General features: G+C 40.8%; 1 protein-coding gene across 1 annotated transcript in view; it reads left to right on the forward strand.

Moving 5' to 3' along the window:
- ect2l (epithelial cell transforming 2 like) overlaps positions 1–16,819 on the forward strand; it is a 29,569-nt gene extending 12,750 nt beyond the window's left edge. Inside the window, exons 11-21 of the mRNA XM_088905945.1 lie at positions 294–470; positions 706–809; positions 2,044–2,166; positions 2,789–3,003; positions 3,285–3,432; positions 3,969–4,042; positions 6,641–6,797; positions 6,982–7,047; positions 8,091–8,179; positions 9,432–9,604; positions 16,558–16,819. Coding sequence (XP_088762071.1) covers positions 294–470; positions 706–809; positions 2,044–2,166; positions 2,789–3,003; positions 3,285–3,432; positions 3,969–4,042; positions 6,641–6,797; positions 6,982–7,047; positions 8,091–8,179; positions 9,432–9,604; positions 16,558–16,688 — 1,457 coding nt within the window. The 3' untranslated portion in view covers positions 16,689–16,819. The remainder of the gene's footprint in view (positions 1–293; positions 471–705; positions 810–2,043; positions 2,167–2,788; positions 3,004–3,284; positions 3,433–3,968; positions 4,043–6,640; positions 6,798–6,981; positions 7,048–8,090; positions 8,180–9,431; positions 9,605–16,557) is intronic.
- The last annotated feature ends 4,180 nt before the right edge of the window (positions 16,820–20,999 follow it).

The following is a 20,999-nucleotide window of genomic DNA, read 5'->3' on the forward strand; positions in this document are numbered from 1 at the left end:
CTACCAGTATGCTTTTTTGACTGTGGGAGGAAACTGGAGCAACTGTAGGAAATCAATGCAAACATGGAGAAAACATACAAACTCCACACAGATTGAACCCATTGCTCCAGCAATGCTAACCATTGCGCCACCGTGCCACATATGGAATAAAAGCCACAAGTCATTGCATCTCTCCATGGTGATGTCTGTTATTTTGTTTGTACGGTATATTCAACTATGGGTGTATTACATTATGTGTGATCATGTACAGACATTTTTACATCTCCTGTGAAACGTGTCTATGTTGCTCGTAGTCCTCAGTGAGTGGCTGGGCCGAACCTCAGGCCCCTGTTCCTCCTACTTCAATGAGGCTCCTTTGCTGTGGTGGTGCAGGCAGGCTGAGCGGCTCGACCAGATACTCAAGAGCCTAGGAGAACAGATGAGACCCCAGCTCTGTGAACTGCAGGCAGAAATGTGTGGAAGAATCATTGGTAAGTGTAATGCAGGGTAGAGGGGCACTGAGAAAGTCTGTTTGGGTTTCAAGCCCCTCACAGACGACATAAACCAGGTCAACAATTGGTCACTTTCCCTAGAAAATAGGCATTATTTGGTGAGCTGTACATGCATGCTACTCACAACCAGGTTTTGGCTATAACAACATGCCAGATGGCTAGGAGGTTATGGGGTAACCTCCGGTGAAAAAAATGTAACTTCATGTTTCCACAGGTCAGTTTTTGTTTGATGCTGCAGCTGTGTCAGAAATTCATGCAGACTTGGAGTTAACTCGGGCCTTAACTGAAGGACTTGCAGAACTGTCAAGAGATAGACGCGTAAGTGTTCGATCTACGTGTTTCAGTGTGCGTGTGGACCACAGCTGTGTTTGACATTAGTTGCATTCAAAGTCAAATGTGATTATAAAAAGGTGTTCAGGTATTTAGTCACAGCAGGATCCCTGAAGTTATATTAAGTTCAGTCATTCAGCCAGAGCCATGTCATCATCTTTCCATCCATCACTGAAGACATTGTTAGCAATCAGTACGTACATGTATCAACGTTTTTATATCAATCATTGTCCGTCCTCCAGAAGCATGTCTGTTTCATCACAAGACAGGCCCTCCTTACACTATTCTCCTCTACTGCCACTGGGAAACTAATTTGTTAATTATTTTTGCTCCTCATGAGAATTACATTTTGTGCTAAAGAAAAAGTAGATTGCATTGTTTTGAAATATTGTTTCATTGTGCTGATACAATAGTTGATTCCTTTTATTTAAAGAAATAAATTCCTTTAATTTAGCAAAGCGGAAGAATTAAATGATAATGATAATGATAATTTTGCTGTTATATGTTTTACTTAATGAGAGACTTGATATCGTCATCAGTTATTGTTAAACACAAGTAATATGTTTACAATACACAGAATGTAAGTCAATATAACAATCAAGAAATAAGGTTGTAAAAGGAAGAAAACATCTGCAGGTCTTTAGCATTAAGGGAATAACTTTGGGTATTCATAAAAGCAGTATGATACTGATTGAGAAAAAAATCGAGCTTTTCTCCTAGACTGAAAATGTGGTAATTGTAGAATAGGGACATTACTCAGTATTGTGTTCTTTGAATGCAATAACTATTGCAAAATATAATATTATAAAATTATATAAAATATAATATAATGTCTATAAAGAATGCATTGCTGGCTATTATGCATCCATCCATTTTCTAACAACTTTATCAAAATTTAGTCCATCGCAGGGAACACAAAGACAAAAAACACTGATACAATCACAGCCACTAAAAACCTAGAAGCCAACTAATCTGCCAATATGTCTTTAAACTGTAAGGAAGTCAGAGACTGTACCTCAGGAGTTGAACTCAGGGCTTTAGTGCTGCAAGGCAGCAATGCTAACCCTTATACCACCATGGCTACTAATAACATTTTTTATATAATATATTTAAAATATTTTTCTAATATTTTCATCTAATATTTTTTTTCCTTTGGTTAGACACGATTAAATATAAAAGTAAAAGAGAATGAAAGCTGGTTTTATGGATTTTGGTTCTGCAGGAGAATCCTTTGGAATTTCTGTCAGAGTTCCTTCGGAGAAGAGCTGAGGGGGGAAGTGGAGAGAAGTCACATAAGGCCTTTTTGACAGAGTGTGACCCAGAAAACCTCGCTGAACACCCCGAGGCAAGTCTTCCCTCAGCAGACCCCTGGACAGTGGCTCTTGCTGCATTTGTGGGTTGGGAGGGAAATATTATTTTACTAAAACATGAAGGTTGAATAAATACACACAATGACTTTCATCATAGTTTTGTCATAAATCAAATACAACATATTTCATGCAATCATGGGAGGAACAGCTCCATCCATCCATTTTCTAAACACTTCTTCTAAGGTCACTGGGGAGCCGGAGTATATCCCAGCAAGCAACAGGCGCAAGGCAAGATACGCTCTGGACAGGACGCCTTCCATCACAGGGCACACACACGCAGACACAAACACAGACTCACTCACAACAGGGCCAATTTTTCCTGGAAGCCAATGAACCTGCCAGTATGTTTTGGGATTTTGGAAGGAAACCAGAGCACCTGGAGGACACCAATGCAAACATGTGAAAAACATACAAACTCCACACAGACTGAACCCAGGGAATTGAACAGGGCCCACCGCGCCACTGTGCTGCATGGGAGAAACAGCTCCTCACTTCTGGAAAAAATCCTTACATAGGTAGCCAAGATTGCTGAGATTCCAAAACATTCTAGGCAGCCTAGGGAAAACCAAGACTCCTTATGTTTTTCCTTTTCCACAGAGTGTGGTGGCACAAGTGGGCTCTGCGGACAGGCGCACTGTGTTTGCCAGGGAGCTCCTGCACAGCGAGAGGGGCTATGTGCAACTGCTGGAGGTGATCAGACACGTGTATGTCAGGTCGCTGAGAGCTGCTTTGTCTTCCAATCGTGCCATCCTGAGTTCCTCCAGTGTCCTCATTATTTTCACCGATATCCTGGACATTCTGGAGATCAACAGGTGAGCCTCTTTGTCTCTCCAAAGCACTGAACTGCTTACAGCACTGCTTAAACCTGCACAGGGCACTGCAGTCTTGATTAACCAGCCAAAGTTAACTTAGGTGATTTGAGCTCAAATGGAATGAAAATCAGGTGCTCCTGTGGCTTCTAAGACAAAGGATGTTGAACTTGCATCCACAATTTCATGTGAAAGTAGTACTCCAATTCAATCTTGTACAAGTTGCTGTTGCATATTGTTGGATTTAATGACATTGTAATTACACTTCACCATTCCCCCCTCAGCCAGTTTCTGGAGGAACTTACAGAAAGGCTCCAGGAGTGGGGTCCTGCCCAGTGTGTGGGAGATGTGTGTGTCAAATTTGGTGCCAGATTGAGAAGCTACACTAACTTCTTCAATAACTACTCTACCATCCTCAGGACCATTGATAAGGTGGGTTTGTATTATGGGAGAATCAGACCCTGGGGATGCAGACAGTTTTCAAATCCTCATTATTAATGAAGCCTGTGGGGAATTTTTACCATGGCATTACTCAAGTGGAAGATTTATATATTGTTTTTATACAGTCCTCCCAAACTGTGCAGCAGTTTCTTAGGTTCTGTTTTTTTCTTCACTTAAAAAATCCTCAGTATTAATTTTGCTAAGGCTTTTCATGGGCATTTGGACAGTAAACAGAAGTGCCAAACATGTTTTTGTTCTGCAAGTATCCATTCACGTACAAAAGGAATACTGTTTCATTGATAACACACACACCTGCTCATCTTACCTACTCTGTTATACCTTTTCAACTACACCTCTGTCTTACCAGCTTCACAGCTGTGTTATTTGTGCTGAAGTATTGATGTGAAATCCAGCTGTCATTTAGGGATTTATCAAATGTAATATGTTACATAGATTATGTATGTTACATAGACTCAACCTTGGTTGTGTCTGTCTCAGTGATAACATTTTTTAATTTTTTAATTCAGTGCAGAGAGACGATTCCTTCTTTCCGGGCCTTCCTGAAGAGACATGACAAAACACTGGGCACTAAGATGATGAGGTATGGATGAGCATTCTCATCTCAGGAATGTAGAATTTTAAATTTTAAGATATAGTGTATTTGGGCACCTAAAATCTTACATATTAGTGGGATATTGAATTGGGTTATATCTTCTACCACTATCAAGTTTAGGTTTTTCTAAAACAAAACCATGCAAAATATTTTGTACTTTCTTCACATAAATGCAATAAATATTGTAAAAATGTTACTTAAATCTAATTAGGAAATTATGTTTTTTTAATTTCATGAGAAGTCTGTTGTTTTCTGCTGAAAGTCCTCTTTTGTTTATCTGGTGATAATGAATGACTAGATACGTTGTGCGGTTTAAAAAGTGCTGAGACACAGCAATCAGCAATCTTAATCGTCCCTTTCATGAGAAAAGTGACTAAAATACAGCTGTGAACTTTGATAATGCTGTTACTCTTTCCCCTAAGGTTGTCAACTCATTGTTTTCCAGCTTGCTGAGATAAATAATAAAATATGTATAAAAATATTGTGGAGGAATGTACTATAATCTCGATGCCAGTAAGACCTCATTTATTTTAATAGATTGTTACTCAGTGAGGGAGAAGAAGCCAGGAAGATTGTATGTTCTTTAGTTTCAATATTAAATTTGGTAAACATACATTTGTTACTATATATATCTGATCTTCATTTTAATCAATAAGAGCTGCTATTGTTTTTAGCATTTTTCACTGCACAATTTACCAAGGCATTCATCTTTATTACATGAACACAAGAAAGATCAATAATTAAAAAATAATTTGGGCTTTACTTTATTATTTAGTAAGTGTGTTTAAGGTATTTATGGAATAAATAACATTATGTGTAAAATTATATTTACCTAGTCTACCATATTTATTTCTGAAGATTATTCTAGAAAAACGTATGTTTGTAGTACAGATTTATATAGCTTTGCCAGGGACTATACACATGAAATCCTCTTTAGATACCCTTGTTAGGAATTTGACTTAAGAAGAGTATTTGTTTTTTTAGAGAACCAGTCAAAAGTCACTTGGAAAACAATATGAAAGTTTCCCAGTATTTTATACACCTCAGACAGCAGCATTTTTCAGTGTAATCCTTGTCTGACAACGCCTGGCAAACTGTTTACTACTTCTTTGTGGGCCAAAGTTTAGTAGCGGAACTGTCAACTTGTAACTTTTCTGAGCTTGTTTTCACACCATACCTTACCTTGACACAACAGAAGTTCATAACTAGATTACTGTGATGGATTAAAGTTCCTGAGTAAGGCAGTCCAAATGCAGCTGTGCAAAAAACTGTTTTGTTGTAATTTATAACAATGAAGTAGAATTCCTTTGCAAACGTTTAAATAGAGTTCTCCTTGAAAAGGATTCATTTTTTTCAGTAGTTTCTGATAGCAGTTGGTGACGGACCGCAACTTACAGTAAGTTAGGTGGCTCAAGGCCTCTGAGTGCATTAAAAACTCACAATCGCACAGGCAATGCAGCCACACAGTCTTCCACAAGGCTCTCAAAAGAAATACACTCATCCTACTAAAACAACTCATTCGCCAATAACACTGTCTGACAATGCCTGGCAAACTGTTTACTACTTCTTTGTGGGCCAAAGTTTAGTAGCAGAACTGTCAACTTGTAACTTTTCTGAGCTTGTTTTCACACCATACCTTACCTTGACACAACAGAAGTTCATAACTAGATTACTGTGATGGATTAAAGTTCCTGAGTAAGGCAGTCCAAATGCAGCTGTGCAAAAAACTGTTTTGTTCTAATTTATAACAATGAAGTAGAATTCCTTTGCAAACGTTTAAATAGAGTTCTCCTTGGAAAGGATTCATTTTTTTCAGTAGTTTCTGATAGCAGTTGGTGACGGACCGCAACTTACAGTAAGTTAGGTGGCTCAAGGCCTCTGAGTGCATTAAAAACTCACAATCGCACAAGCAATGCAGCCACACAGTCTTCCACAAGGCTCTCAAAAGAAATACACTCATCCTACTAAAACAACTCATTCGCCAATAACACTGTGAGAGCCCATTATATACCAAACATCACGAGATGACCCTTGTGTGAGGACGTGACTTCTAATCCCTTCACCAATTATCTAATTGATTAATTCCCACCCACTGAGCCTATTGCCAGATAGTAGGTGTTAAAGAGCCTCTAGTTGCAGGAGTGGAGCACCAGTGCCTTATATAGGAGCAAGAGCAGAGAGCATTGATTTTGCAACTGCTTCTAGTCCATGTTGAGCTCAGTTAAATAATCGAATGACAGCATTTCACATTGCTTTCTTTTTATTTATTCTTTGCCTTTGGCTGGTAGACCTTAATGAGATGCTGAAAACAATAAAAAAAATTCCGTTATCATCTTATTTTTGATAACTAGGAAGTGTGCGTTGATAAATTTTCTCTGGCTCATTGTTCACTAGCATCGGAGAAGTTCTGACAGACTTATTTGAATTTGTGTTTGATTTCCAGCCTCCATGAAATGTCATGTTTATATTGGTGAAGAATACAGGAATTTTCAATAAATTACAGGAATGGTTTTCAGTTAATACACATACTTTCTCTGGCCCATGTCTCACTGTCTCCTCTCCTCTGTCTTTTGACCTTGAATTCAGCCTGCAAGACCTCCTGCTGTTGCCCTCAACACGCTTTGAGGAATATCTGTCTCTGCTGCATGGGGTGTCCTCATACACTCCCCCTGAGCACCCTGACCACACTCATCTGAGCTCTGCGCTGGACACCCTCACGCGTTACAGAGACTTCATTCGCCAGGCACTGTATACCACCTCTTCAGGCTAACCCCATTGGTACACTGGGGAGGCTGTCTTGTGTTCCTAAAATAATGGAAATACGCGGGACATAATGCAAAATATTCATAATGTAGGTTGTAATGTATGGAGAAATGGTTTCAGATTATGTTAAAATGAAACAAAATCCATCTTGGTCTCTTTTTCAGCTGAAACAGACTGCGAATGGGGATTCTAAGATGATGGAAGCGCAGAAAATGATTCAGAGTTGCCCAGTAAGTTGGTTTTATGACTGAATTTTGAATTGCCCTCGATGATTACGAAGAATCAGTAAAGGTCCACTGACTCTAAAAAAGTGTCTACTGTAGCAGATTCTCCTTGAGTGGTAGTTTGGCAGGGATGTGTCACGATCGTCTTCCCTCCTGTAGAGGGCGCTCCTACCCTTTTGTATTCCAGTTACTACGCCTGTGTCTTGTTACTGTTTTTACTATTTAAGCCTGGCTTCTCCGCAATTCTGGGCTCAATATTGGACGACGGACATCTGAAGGCCCGCCTATCCACCGGGCTCAGGAGAAGCCCGAGGGCAAGGCCTTTTCCCCAGGCATCCTGACCATCTCAGTCCGGGGCTCGGAGCGCTTTACTCTGTTATTGTTTTATCGTCTATGTTCCTGGATCCCTTTTCCCCATACCTGGACCTTGGACTGCACCCTGATTCCCCTTTTTGGACTTCCCTCTGGACTAGATCGCTATGTCCCCCGAGCACCGGATCACTGCTGTCATGTTCGTCCTCCCGTCCATTCCTTGCCATGTCTTCCCTTTTGTCCTTCTCCAGCCACTTCCAGATTATACTGTCTGCATCGGGTCTTTACTATTAGACTCTTTTCACGGGAGTCAGGACCGGCTTTCATGACAGGATGGACCTAATGGATCTACACACAGATAAATGGGTTCCTCTGAAGTGGAATATAACCCTGTTGGAATCTAGAGGTTGGGCAGAGGCCAGACCAACCCTGGTGCAATGAAATTACCTTCTCACCCTAATCTGATCCGTAAGACCCAGTTAACTACCCAAATTTCCCTTTTGTCAAAACTGTGACAAGGTTCCTTTGAGAGCTCCCACCTCTTTTCCCAATGGAGCAAGCTGTCTTGTAGAAGAGTTTGTAGTACTTAAACATATTGACCGAAAAAGTGATCTCTGCTTCTCCTCTCAAGAAGCAAAAGAGGTGCTATATGAATAGATGAATCTTTATTGATTTACTTGTATGAGTGGCTTGAAATGTACAATAAATCAATAAAAGATGGTTGGTGTTTTTCTCAGAATTTGATGGAAGCAAACAGATATCTCATCAGAATACAAGATGTTACCCAGCTGAGCTCTCCTGACAAAGAGATTAATGCTTCACTCAGGTACATTTTTTCATTTTGACGCTATAGACCACACTCTCTTTGACACAACAGAATTGAAATGCCTTTAATTAGAACACTGTAACAAAAACTCCCTGCATACTGTATAAATATGTGGAAATGTCCAAACCAACAATATTCAAGTTTTGCTGGTGATTAATTTCTGTGACACGAATTTGACCACTGAAGCTAAGCAAGGTTGAGCCTTGTCAATACCTGGATGGGAGACCTCCTGGAAAGCTGTAGTCCTGCAGTCCTAATGCCCTGGTATAGTGGTGGGGACACTATACTGTAGTGGGCGCCGTCTTTTGGTTGAGATGTTAAACCGAGGTCCTGACTCTCAGTGGTCGTTAAAGATCCCCGGGCAATTCTCGAGAAGAGTAGAGAGTTATTTCCCCTCTTGGCCTTTACTGTGGCCTCCAAATTGTCCCCATGTATGATTGGCTTGCACTTGCCCTGCGATGGAGTGGCGCCCTGTCCAGGGTGTACCATGCCTTGAGCTCGTTGCTTGCCGGGTAGGCTCCGGCTTCCCGCTACACCATATAGTATAAAGCAGTTTGGCAAATGACATGACAATATCATTATGAATATCCTCTCTGAATCTCTCAGCTTTTCTCTATATTGTCTTGCATGCAATGTGTTTATCCTTATTTATTCAGTCTATGAAAATGTATATGATAAATTATCCATTGATCCATTTTCTAAATCACTTTATCCAGTACAGGGCTGCAGGGGGGAGCTGGAGCCAGCAAGCAATGGGTGTTCAGCAGGATATACCCTGGAGGGGACATCAGTCCATTGCGGGGCACACACATAGACACAAACATGCACACACTCACACCAAGGCCAACTTTCCAGAAGCCAAATAAACTACCAGTATGTCTTTGGAAAGTAAAGAAGACCCATGTGAACAAGGGTAGAACTCTACTAAGATAGCATGCCAGGAATTAAACCCAGGGCTCTAGCAATGTGAGGCAGCAATACTAAAATCTGCAGCACTTTACTGTCCCTATTATAAATGATAAAATATTTTAATACATTTAGGTTTCTCAGATATTTTATGTAGAGTTGGAAAATGGTTATGAATTATTTGAGGATTTTAGAACAACTGTTTTTTTTTATATTTTATGTGATTACTTAAATTGATTAGGTTTTAAGCAGTCCTGAAGTTTTTGTTAAATGAAACAATAGCATGCTGAACAGCCAGCTGTTAATATGGAACCTCTTTCCTTGCACTGTAACCTTTGTCTGGCAGGATCTACGAGCATGTGAGTGACCTCAGTCTGTTCCTGTTTAACGACGCTCTGGTCATCTGCAGCAGACACATCTCCCACGTGCCTTTTGAACATGGCTGCAAGAGAACACTCTCCTTCCTCGCCTCAGTGGCCCTTCACAGGCTTGCCATCGCAGACATCGCCGACACAAAATGTAGGTCCGATTATGACGAGAATCCTAGGATGAAATGACAACCTAAGTGTCTTGCCATTGTCATTGAAGTCCATATTTTTTATTTCTTCACTGCAGTCCTTATTTTTTATTTGTACAGTATCCACCCGCCTGCTGGTCAGATGAAACAATTAAACATCCGATCCCAGAGGACTTGTGAAGGGGACTGTCGACATGGCCCCTGTTTGTCAAAACATGTGAACACATTTCATAATAATCAAGTTCTCTGAGTTAGAGGACAAAGGGCATTTAAGATGTGAGGCAAACTACAGAATATCTAGTTGATTTTATTTAGAAAGGTTTGTAAGATCAAAGTTTGAATCTCTAGAGAAATAGTCTCTAATCTTCGAGGGATGGTGTGTCTACAGGTTCCTCTATGAACAGGAAAGGGGAGACTGTTTTTACTCCCTAGTAAAATTATATACACACTCAAATGGATGCTGTAGCAAACATTGTGCATCAAACGCAGCTTGTAGCTGGCTCTTAAAGGGACAGGGATCACAACTGATAGAAGAAAAATTAGCCCATATACATGTTACTGCATTCATGAAACTGGTTTCTCAAGGGAAGAGTGACCTTTAGTTAGCCAGAAACTCTCACCATTCCAACAATTCCTACAATTTGATTCACATGTAATCTGATGATCTTCTCAGTAGGAGTCATGTCATTACTTTAAATAAGGCAATTCTTTTGACACCAATGAGCACAGCAATGCTGGTAGCCAGAGCCATCTGGGAGGCGGTGATGAAGAGTAGACAGAAGTCCAGAAGAAGCACTGTTTTTGCAATTTGGAGTGCTGGTGAATTTAGGAACGTTGGAGCAACTGATTGGCCAGAGGACTATCTGCCCATTTTAAATTTGATTGCAGTAGCTTGCATTAAAGTGGATTGAGCCATTTGGAGATCTGAAACATGTAGAATCTTGTAGCAAATATTGATTGAAAGTACATTCAAACAGATTGCAAGATGATCTTCTGACAAACCATTGAGTATTCAGCAGTTCTAGTGAAAGGCACTGCTCTCAAACAGACAAGCATTCCAGTGGGGGAAGGAGTAGTTGTCATGATCGTAAGTCCCTCCTCTTAAGGTGCTCCAGCCCTTTCTTATTTGTATTGGTTTTCCTGCACCTGATCCTGCTCAGCCCTTCCCCTTTAAAAGCCAGACGCTCCCACCATTCCAGGCTCAGCTTTGGAAGATGGACGCCCGGAAGCCCGCCTACCACCGAGTCCAGGAGGGGCTCGACAGCACAGGCTTCACAACGGCATCCTGACCATCTGGGTCTGGGGCTTGGAGTGCCTGGCCCCATTACTTTTTTTATTCCCCCGACCTTTCGACGGATCCCGCTCCGGCTTTTAACGGATGGACCAGCCGGTTCTGGACATTTGCCTTCACATGGATTTCCTTACGAACACCCTTCGGACTTGTTTACCTGGACCATGCCTCCCCCCGAGCACAACGCACCTTGGACACGCCCCCCTGTTCTTTCAGCCTCGATCCTAGTCCTTTTTTCCCTATGTTTGTCTCATTCCCCTCCGGATTTTGCCGTCTGCATAGGGTCCTGAAAAACGCTTTGTGACAGTAGTTCCTTCATTAAATAGTGTACCCAACAATTCTCCCCATGTTTTAATTCAAGGTTGTCCAAACCTGAGTGTACATAATGCACCCAGAATACTATTAAAGAAGAGTAATTTCAACCAGAAATTCTACTTAATAACCACAGGCTGCTAAGTTTAAAAAATACAATTAGTTGTCCATCATCTGGAGAGTCCGTTTTAGCAGGTTCTCTACAGTTCAGTTTAGGTAGTCCCTTTTGAGGGATTAAATCAGCCAATTGCTTGTTTAATTGGACCAATTTAAAAGCTTCCCCGAGATCTGCGGATGTTGCTCTTAAGAAGCTTGGTAGTCTGAAGACACATCAAACATCCAGGACCAAGTTTGGACAGACCTGTTTAAATGGGAGAACACACACAAAAATAAGACTCATGTGCAGGAAATGTAAATTACCCCATGCCTCTGTCCCATTCTTTGACTCATGGGAAGGGTGTTCTTGACTAAGCTTGGGTCGCAGAGTTTAAGAACCTACGGAAGGCAACCAGACCTTCCACACAGGAAAACATGTTTGTGCCATTTCTTTAGTTTTGCACATAGGTTTAAACTCTGGTAGCCTGTTATCTATAGAACAATACAGTATAACATAATTCATGTTTGTCACATATTGTGAGTAATGTTAAATTATACTATGAGATACAGTAATCTATACCAAATGTTAATGCCTGATGTTTCTAGTGTAGTAAACATATGAATTTAATGGTTCAGGTGGGTAGCTGCGTCAGCATGCGTAGGCTGCAAAGGAACAAGTAATAGGTTTATTCCATGCTGAAAAAAAGAAGAAAGAGAACACAACGTTTCGGCCGTGGAGCCTTCTTCAGGTGTGAGAGAGACAGGGCAGTAGGCAAAGGTAAAGTAGCGGGAGAACAAAGGTTGGGAGGGAGGAGGAGTGAGAGGCGGGAGAAGGGGACAGACAGAGAGGCCAATCAAGAGGTGTGAAGTCAGAATGGGTGCAGAGAGGTGTGAAATGAAACTTCCAATGAATGGAGAAAATTTAAAAGAACAGTAGTCTGTCGTTAAGGGAAGGGAGAAGGTGTGATCCTAGCTGCAGAATTATTTTAGTTTCGGTGGTCTTTCTGATGTATGAGTTCGGAAAACCGTCTTTGAGAACACAGACGGAGAGATTAGAGTGGTCGTGGCCGTCAGAGGTGAAATGAGAAACAATGGGCTTGGAGAGATCTTTAATCTTTACAGCCCTGACGTGTTCTCTGAAACGGTCTCCGAGTCTCCTTCCTGTTTCTCCAATGTAGATGGCTGGGCATTTACTGCAAGAGATACAGTAAATAAGGTTGCTGGAGGTACAAGATGCTGTCTGGGTGATCCGGAATTGTCCTGAGGGGCCTTGAATGAGTGTGGTGGTGGCTGTGTATTTGCAGGTGATACAGCGAGCTCTGTTGCAAGGGAAAGTGCCTGGTGTGGATGGTTGTTGAGGGCGGTCAAGGGAGCTGTGAACAAGGAGGTTACACAGATTAGGTGGTCGGCGATATGAGATGATAGGGCGATCAGAAAAGAGGGCCCCAATGGAGGGATCATCCTGTAGGATGGAAAAGTTGTGGTTAATGGTCCTGGGGATAGGAAGTGTGTTAGGGTGGTAAGGAAGCACCAAAGGAATGCGGTTGTTACGGCGGGAGTTCCTGATCGGGTTGATGGTCCGGGGGGTGTTTTTGGCTCGGGCAAGGGCCCTGTCAATCACACTGCTGGGGTATCCTCTGTTGATGAAAAATGAGTACATTTCGAGGGCTTGGTTCTCGAAGTCGATGTCGTCGCTGCATAATCGTCGTAACCTAAGGAACTGTGAAAAAGGAAGAGAGTTTTTAGTGTGGTTGGGGTGAAATGAGCTGTACAGGAGGTAGCTGTGTGAATCCATGGGTTTGTAATAAACTGAAGTGGACAGTCGGGGGTAGTTGATAGACAAGTGGATGTCTAGAAACGGAAGAGTAGTGGAAGATATGTTAATCGTATATTTGAGGGACGGGTGGAAGTTGGTGAAATGGTGCAGGAAGAACTCAAGCTGATCGTTGGAGCATGTGGCAGCACCGACGCAGTCATCAATATATCGTTTGTAGAGGTCAGAGACATAGCCAGTGTAGGAAGCGAAGAAGCGTTCTTCTACCCAGCCGACAAAAATGTTGGCATAGCTGGGTCCCATTCTGGTGCCCATGGCAACTCCACTGACCTGTTGGTAAAAAAGATTATTGAAAGAGAATGCGTTCAGTGTGAGGACCAATTCTGCAAGGCGTACCAGGGTGTGGGTGGGTGGATCAAGCACTGTGCGTTTGTCCAGCATGTGCTTGAGTGCTGTAAGGCCGTCATTATGGGGAATGACGGTGTACAGAGATGTGATGTCCATGGTAAAAATGTAGCATTCGGTACCCTGAAATTGGAAATCATTAAAAAGTTGGAGCGCGTGGTTGGTGTCTTTGATGTATGAGGGAAGATCTTCAACCAGCGGTCTCATGAGGCTGTCGAGAAAGGCTGAGATGTAAGTAGTTGGACAGTTACATGCTGATACGATGGGTCGTCCAGGGGTGTCCGGTTTGTGGATTTTGGGGAGGAGGTAAAATTGAGATACCTGTGGATGTTCCATGATGAGCCGGTTTGCCTCCTGGGGGAGCTCATTACTGCTGATAAGAAGAGAAATGGTGGATACCACTTCCTTTTGGTAGTCAGTGGTAGGGTCCTGTTGGAGAGGGAGGTAGGCAGAAGTGTCAGTTAGTTGTCTAGAGGCTTCAAAGATATATAGATCCTTACACCACACCACAACAGCACCTCCTTTGTCCGCTGGTTTGATGACGATATCATCCCTGTTGCGGAGAGACTGGAGCGCCTGATTTTCTCCTTGGGTGAGGTTAGACCTATGTTTACTGGGTATAGAGAGTGCCTTGGGAGCTTGATTAGTGCATTGGTTGATGAAATAATCAACTGGTGGAAAACGGCCAGAGGAGGGAGTCCAACAGCTCTGTTTGGGATTAATGTTGTTAATGACATCAATAACCGGGTTGTTATCAGCTGCCTGTGAAGAGGAATTGTCGGCAAAATGTGCTCTGAGACGGATCCTGCGGTAAAAGTGGTTAAGGTCGACATTGGTCTGGGGGATGTCCAGCTTCCTGTGAACTGGTACAAAGCTGAGGAGGGATCGCTCATCCTGTGAAAGGAAAAGGTCAGAAGGTATGGTGACAACAAGGTTAGGGTTGTCTATCAACTACCCCCGACTGTCCACTTCAGTTTATTACAAACCCACGGATTCACACAGCTACCTCCTGTACAGCTCATTTCACCCCAACCACACTAAAAACTCTCTTCCTTTTTCACAGTTCCTTAGGTTACGACGATTATGCAGCGACGACATCGACTTCGAGAACCAAGCCCTCGAAATGTACTCATTTTTCATCAACAGAGGATACCCCAGCAGTGTGATTGACAGGGCCCTTGCCCGAGCCAAAAACACCCCCCGGACCATCAACCCGATCAGGAACTCCCGCCGTAACAACCGCATTCCTCTGGTGCTTCCTTACCACCCTAACACACTTCCTATCCCCAGGACCATTAACCACAACTTTTCCATCCTACAGGATGATCCCTCCATTGGGGCCCTCTTTTCTGATCGCCCTATCATCTCATATCGCCGACCACCTAATCTGTGTAACCTCCTTGTTCACAGCTCCCTTGACCGCCCTCAACAACCATCCACACCAGGCACTTTCCCTTGCAACAGAGCTCGCTGTATCACCTGCAAATACACAGCCACCACCACACTCATTCAAGGCCCCTCAGGACAATTCCGGATCACCCAGACAGCATCTTGTACCTCCAGCAACCTTATTTACTGTATCTCTTGCAGTAAATGCCCAGCCATCTACATTGGAGAAACAGGAAGGAGACTCGGAGACCGTTTCAGAGAACACGTCAGGGCTGTAAAGATTAAAGATCTCTCCAAGCCCATTGTTTCTCATTTCACCTCTGACGGCCACGACCACTCTAATCTCTCCGTCTGTGTTCTCAAAGACGGTTTTCCAAACTCATACATCAGAAAGACCACCGAAACTAAAATTATTCTGCAGCTAGGATCACACCTTCTCCCTTCCCTTAACGACAGACTACTGTTCTTTTAAATTTTCTCCATTCATTGGAAGTTTCATTTCACACCTCTCTGCACCCATTCTGACTTCACACCTCTTGATTGGCCTCTCTTTCTGTCCCCTGCTCCCGCCTCTCACTCCTCCTCCCTCCCAACCTTTGTTCTCCCGCTACTTTACCTTTGCCTACTGCCCTGTCTCTCTCACACCTGAAGAAGGCTCCACGGCCGAAACGTTGTGTTCTCTTTCTTCTTTTTTTCAGCATGGAATAAACCTATTACTTGTTCCATATGAATTTAATGCTTTATTGTTCTCTAAGCTACATACTTATTTCAAAACTTTTGTTAATCGTTCTTAAAGAGAGAAATGCAGAGCTCTCTAGATTTATTCATACTCCCAGCTGAATAGATACAAAGACATAACAATGAATTGCAGATAGGATCTTTCTTAAAAAGATGATTTTTTCAGAAAATTAAATTCCAGAAAACACATGGGTCACATATTTTCACAACTCTATATTATTTAAAATAAAATACAGGAAAAACTAGTATGAAAAATAATTCTGTTCTTTGAAAAAGCAATAGATGCCTCTAAAACTATATGGTGGCCTCCAGATGTCTCCTGTTTCTCTGGGGTATAAAGGGATTAGAACACTACTATGCAGAACATAAGTAAGAACCATTTGCCTGCTGTCTTAAGAGAGCTCTTGGACATTGTCGATTTCCACAAGTTGCAGAATGACTGTAAAAGAGTCCACAAAGTGTCACGATCATAATCCCTCCTCTTGAGGTCTCTCCGGCTCTTTCTTACTGTATTATAATACAGTATGTGGAATACAATACAGTAATGGTGTTTTTGTATAAATAATTGCTGGGTAAGTCATTTCAGGGCAATTGTTTGTTATCTTAATCTAATGGTCTTGCAAACAGAGTCACTGACCCAAGAGGGTAGAGTACTGCAAAGCAAGCAGTGTTTGCAAGTGGGCAGACCATCTTTGTGATAAATCCTACATTTTCTTTTTGTTCACTTCCTTCCTTACTCATGGAGCAGCTCTACATCCTCTTGCTGTGGGATTCTCTCTTATCAAATGCACAATGCTAAGAGAAAGTCTGTTTTTAAGTCAAAAGCATTTTCTTTGGCAGTTAAACACTTTAGAAGCTTAAAGTGGCTCACTCTAAGAGTCAAACATCTTATTTTATCCTTTTGTACCTTAGTGTTGTGAAGTTACAGTTGTTCTTTTTCTTCTCACCAGATGTAAAGAATGCATTTGCTCTTCAAGGACCAAAACGCCAATGGATTTGTGCAACTGGGAGGGAAGAAGACAAGTTTACTTGGATATCAGCTTTACAAAGTGCGGTTAATGCAGCAATTGAAAAGCATTAAAGCTTTTGCTTACCTTGGAGTACTTGATAAGGTTTCTTTCCCAGTTTTGAATAGCTTTTGAAAAGACTAGTTTGTTTAATTATGTAAAAAACATTGAGGTTTTTAAATGAAGCACTACTACAATTAAGTGAGTACATGTAGGCATAATGATGCAACACACTTGTGTGGTTGGAGTTGTGAGTTTTATTTTTAAGATCCTAAATTCTCCATAATTGTATAAACCACATGTAATGATAATGTGCCTGTATGTTACTCTGCATTTTTGTAAATTTAGGATCCACAAAATAAAAATGTAGTCAACACGACGGAAATGGGGTGGTAATTGGATACTACAGGTAATTGAACTGAAAAAATCATGTTACAGTTAAATTAGCTACAGTTGCAAAGTTACATAAAAACATACTGTCACTTTCTTCTTGATGTTTTTTCCTGTCAAACATTTATCTGTGTAATCAGTTTCCTCAGGCTAAAATTGAAATGATCCATAACTGGTTGTGTAAAATGAATTTAAAAAGACCTATGCCACTTTCCTTTTTCGTTTTAAACAAGAATTTAACACAGATTTTGAAAATATAGAAAAATGAATAAACAGCTTTTGAATAGTCATATTTCTTATCCCAAAACCAATTTGGACTTTTAGATAGCTTCCTATTGATTAGTTATATAGAGTACTTTCTCCTCTAACGTAGTGCAGCCTCACCGAGCACTGCAAATTTTATTGAAGTGGCAATCAATTTAGGAAGAAGCATGCCATTTGAGAGATGATCACTGTAGAAGAGAGGATTCAAAGAGATGGACAAACAGTAAAAGGACTCTAAAGAGGTTTTAAACAGGTATGAAATAACTTTTCATACTATTACTCCATATTATAACCTGCTGCTTGTACTCAACCTTGTATGAAATGTTTTTGATTTTAATTTTGTTTTAGTTGCTCTCCCACATTTCATCCAAAGTTAATAAAGTGATGTGTTACGGCTCAACAGCTACAAAGACAAGAGTCTCTTAGATTCCACCGCATCGCCCATGTCAAAGAAACAGCTATACTCTTGTTAAATACAGCAAATCCATAATTCACATAAAAGGGAAGGACAGGAGAATAATCATATTTCGGGGACCACAGGAAGCATCTGCTCTGGAGTCACAAGCTTTGCACGGGTAAAACATTGTCATATCTTTCCATACACACATTTTACGAAAAATGAATGCAGCCAACTGCAGTTTAAGGATACCTTGTCTCCACTCATAAAAGATTTTTTTGGCTGCAGTAAGCAGCTATAAAAATGACATTGTGTCTGAAGATTGATAGCAGCTTGAGAGTTGTAGATTGTGACCAGTGTACAGGTGCAGGATACATCTGGATGGTGGCCCAGAGTTAGAGCTGTTGTTGCCAGCCTTTTTCTGCTTGTTTGGGATTTCCCTCTTATTTCACTGGTGTCCACGATCTGTCTGTGATGGCAGGGATACAGACTCTTAATTCTTCGCCTGTTTCTCCATCTAAGAAACTGAAGAAATCAGGACTACCTAAACTGTGCACTATAATGGAGCAGTCTGTGTCAGCAATTTCCAGCTTAAGGCACCTGCTGGACGTGTTGTGGTATACTAGCCATCTTGTCACCTCTGAAAACTAACATCCATAATATTTTAGACGTTTCAGTGCCATTCACTTCACAGAGCCTCAATAATCCATAGTGATAATAATAATGATCCATAGTGTCATGGGAGAAGAGAAGGGTACAGCAGAGAGCACATTAGACACTCAGTCCCAAACCCATTCTATTAATCTACAGTACCTTTAGCAAAATAGTAGTTATTTATTACTGGTCACAGCAACCTGGAACATATCACACAAGGCACAGTGGGACTACAACTTGTAAGATATTCCAGTCCATCATGACACATATTAGCCAGCATAGAATGTGGAAGGAAAAGGGAATACCTGAAAAACATCCAGAGAGAACTCCACAGAGAAGATGCAACAGCAACAGTTACCATATCCAATGGTTGGGAGAAAGCAGAGTTAACTGACGTGTAAATGTGTCACCTTACCAGGGTGAGAACTGTAGCCTGAAAACAAATTGATGGATGCATGCAGGTTTTCAGTGGAAATCTTTCCATGTGCCACCCTAGCTTATTTACTATATTACAGATTCTCAAAACACTAACACATTTACACATTAATGTATGTACAAATGAATTTAATAACTGAAGAGAAGAACGTGTTCAATGCACTATTGCACAACTATGTATCAAAATATGTACTTTTTGTGTTCTCTTATATCACCAGTTTAGGCATCATGAATGGATGTACAATATTTGCTGGAGTCCAATTTGATTATTTAAGAGCACGGAATGTTTATTTTTTTCTCATCCATAAGTCAGAGAGAAATAAGAAAACAATACATTAATGGAGATGTTTAGGTCTGCCTTGTAATATTTCTTTTGAAATCTGGAATGAATGCAGGTTGGGTGTATTTTCAAGTTGTTGTATTACCACATGAGAATTTGTTGTTGTATCTTTTTTTTCAAATGTTTTAGTATCAGGCCTTAACAGGCCTATTAAGAAAGTGCCCCAGCAGCCTTTCCCAGTCACACCGCTTTAATAAAAATTGTGTGATAGCAGGAAGAAGTGTCTGGCTGGGGCACATTTGATGTTAGTTTCAGTTCTTAAGTCATTAACCAGGCAAGAAGTTAAATGTGGTTGAGTCAGTTGTGAGATAAACCGATATACTTCTAATGAGTATGAAGTATTTTATTATTGTTTGTTATTGAGTAGTTAGGAAGCTACCTTGGTTTCCTTGGCTATAGAATTTCAGAGCTTTTGGTTTCAAAGCTGTACCATTTAAATTCCAAGAGAGATTTTAATCAGATAACTAAATTCTTAAGTTTCCATGAACTGTTGGCCCTCCTCCACTTGCTTAAGCACCCATGGCAGCCCATTAAGAAAGGTGGTGTCTAAACAAGCAGAGCCAGTGAAGATGGTAAGAGGAGATACAGTCCACAAGCACATTCTACCTTGACACATAGGGAAGAAAGCTCTGCAGCAGTACGGCATTAAAGTAAAGGTGATGAATGAAAGAGGGTTTCTTAAGGGAGATCTGACTTGTAAATTGTAATGGCACTGTTTTATACAGCTAAAACTTCAAAGGAATAATGGAATGATGTCCTGTACCTAAGGTTGTTTCTCAATGCCCATTCGTGGTAGACGACAATGTCCAGACTTTCTGTTTAACCAGGAACTGTGAATTTTAAACAAGGTGATTAAAATAGTGTACATTAAGGCAATTTGAGACCAGATTAAATCAAACTGGGATTTATAATATGTGTTATAATGGTATTTATAATGTGCTACTGTACTAAATGTACTAAACTGTAATAGTTTATGCTTGTTTATATTGAATGTAGGTGCAGTAGAAGAGCAAATAGTAAATGAGAATCATATCACTCAATTTGCATCAGCTTGACACACCCTAGGTCACTAGTTCACAGCCCAGTGAAGTGAAGTGAAGTCCAGGTTTTAAAGCTAGAATCCATTCACCATTTGGGGTTTTCATTAAAAATCATAAATAACATAAAACCTGAATCTATCCAACAGTGTTAAATTCCACAGCCAATACTTGATGATTCTTTTCCATTGTTTAGACACAAGAAACCTCTGGTAAACAGAATCCAGTGCGAGGTTAGGAATCTGTAACTGGGAGCTGTGCAAGGTTTGATTTAAATGATAAAATATAACATGAATGTTGGTCACAAGAATGTCGTCTTCTACAGAAAGCAGAGGCCAGGTCTTTTACTAACTTTCTTATCATACAGTGAACACAAATGTGATTGCCCTAAACTGAATAGTTAAGATATTATATTGATCTTATATGACCAAATACAGAATACTATTTCCCATTTTGGTTGCTGTACTGCAAGAAGACATTGTTACACTGGACATAATTGAAAGAAGACCAACACAAATAACTTTGCGCATACACAGTGTTGCCCAAAAAGGTTGACAAATTCTGTGAGAAGATGTGATAAATATTTAATCAAATTAATATTTTCCTGAAAGGGAAAATTCAGATTTTAGGAAAGAAATGTGCATTTAGGAATGAAATGTAATGTAGTAATGATGTTATGACTTTAGTTTACACAAATAGCAGTGGATATTTAGAACAAGCTACCTAATCACTCTGTGACAGCTGACTCAATGGGATCCATTAAGAAGCAGCTTGTATTAGGAACCTGGGAACTAGTGACCTAGAGTGTGTGAAAATACTAGTATCCTCTCATTTGTGTACTATGGTATGTTTTACTGTTTTTCTTTAA

Source organism: Atractosteus spatula, chromosome 2 (genome assembly GCF_055471065.1).
Source record: "Atractosteus spatula isolate fAtrSpa1 chromosome 2, fAtrSpa1.hap1, whole genome shotgun sequence".
Taxonomy (NCBI): Eukaryota; Metazoa; Chordata; class Actinopteri; order Semionotiformes; family Lepisosteidae; genus Atractosteus; species Atractosteus spatula.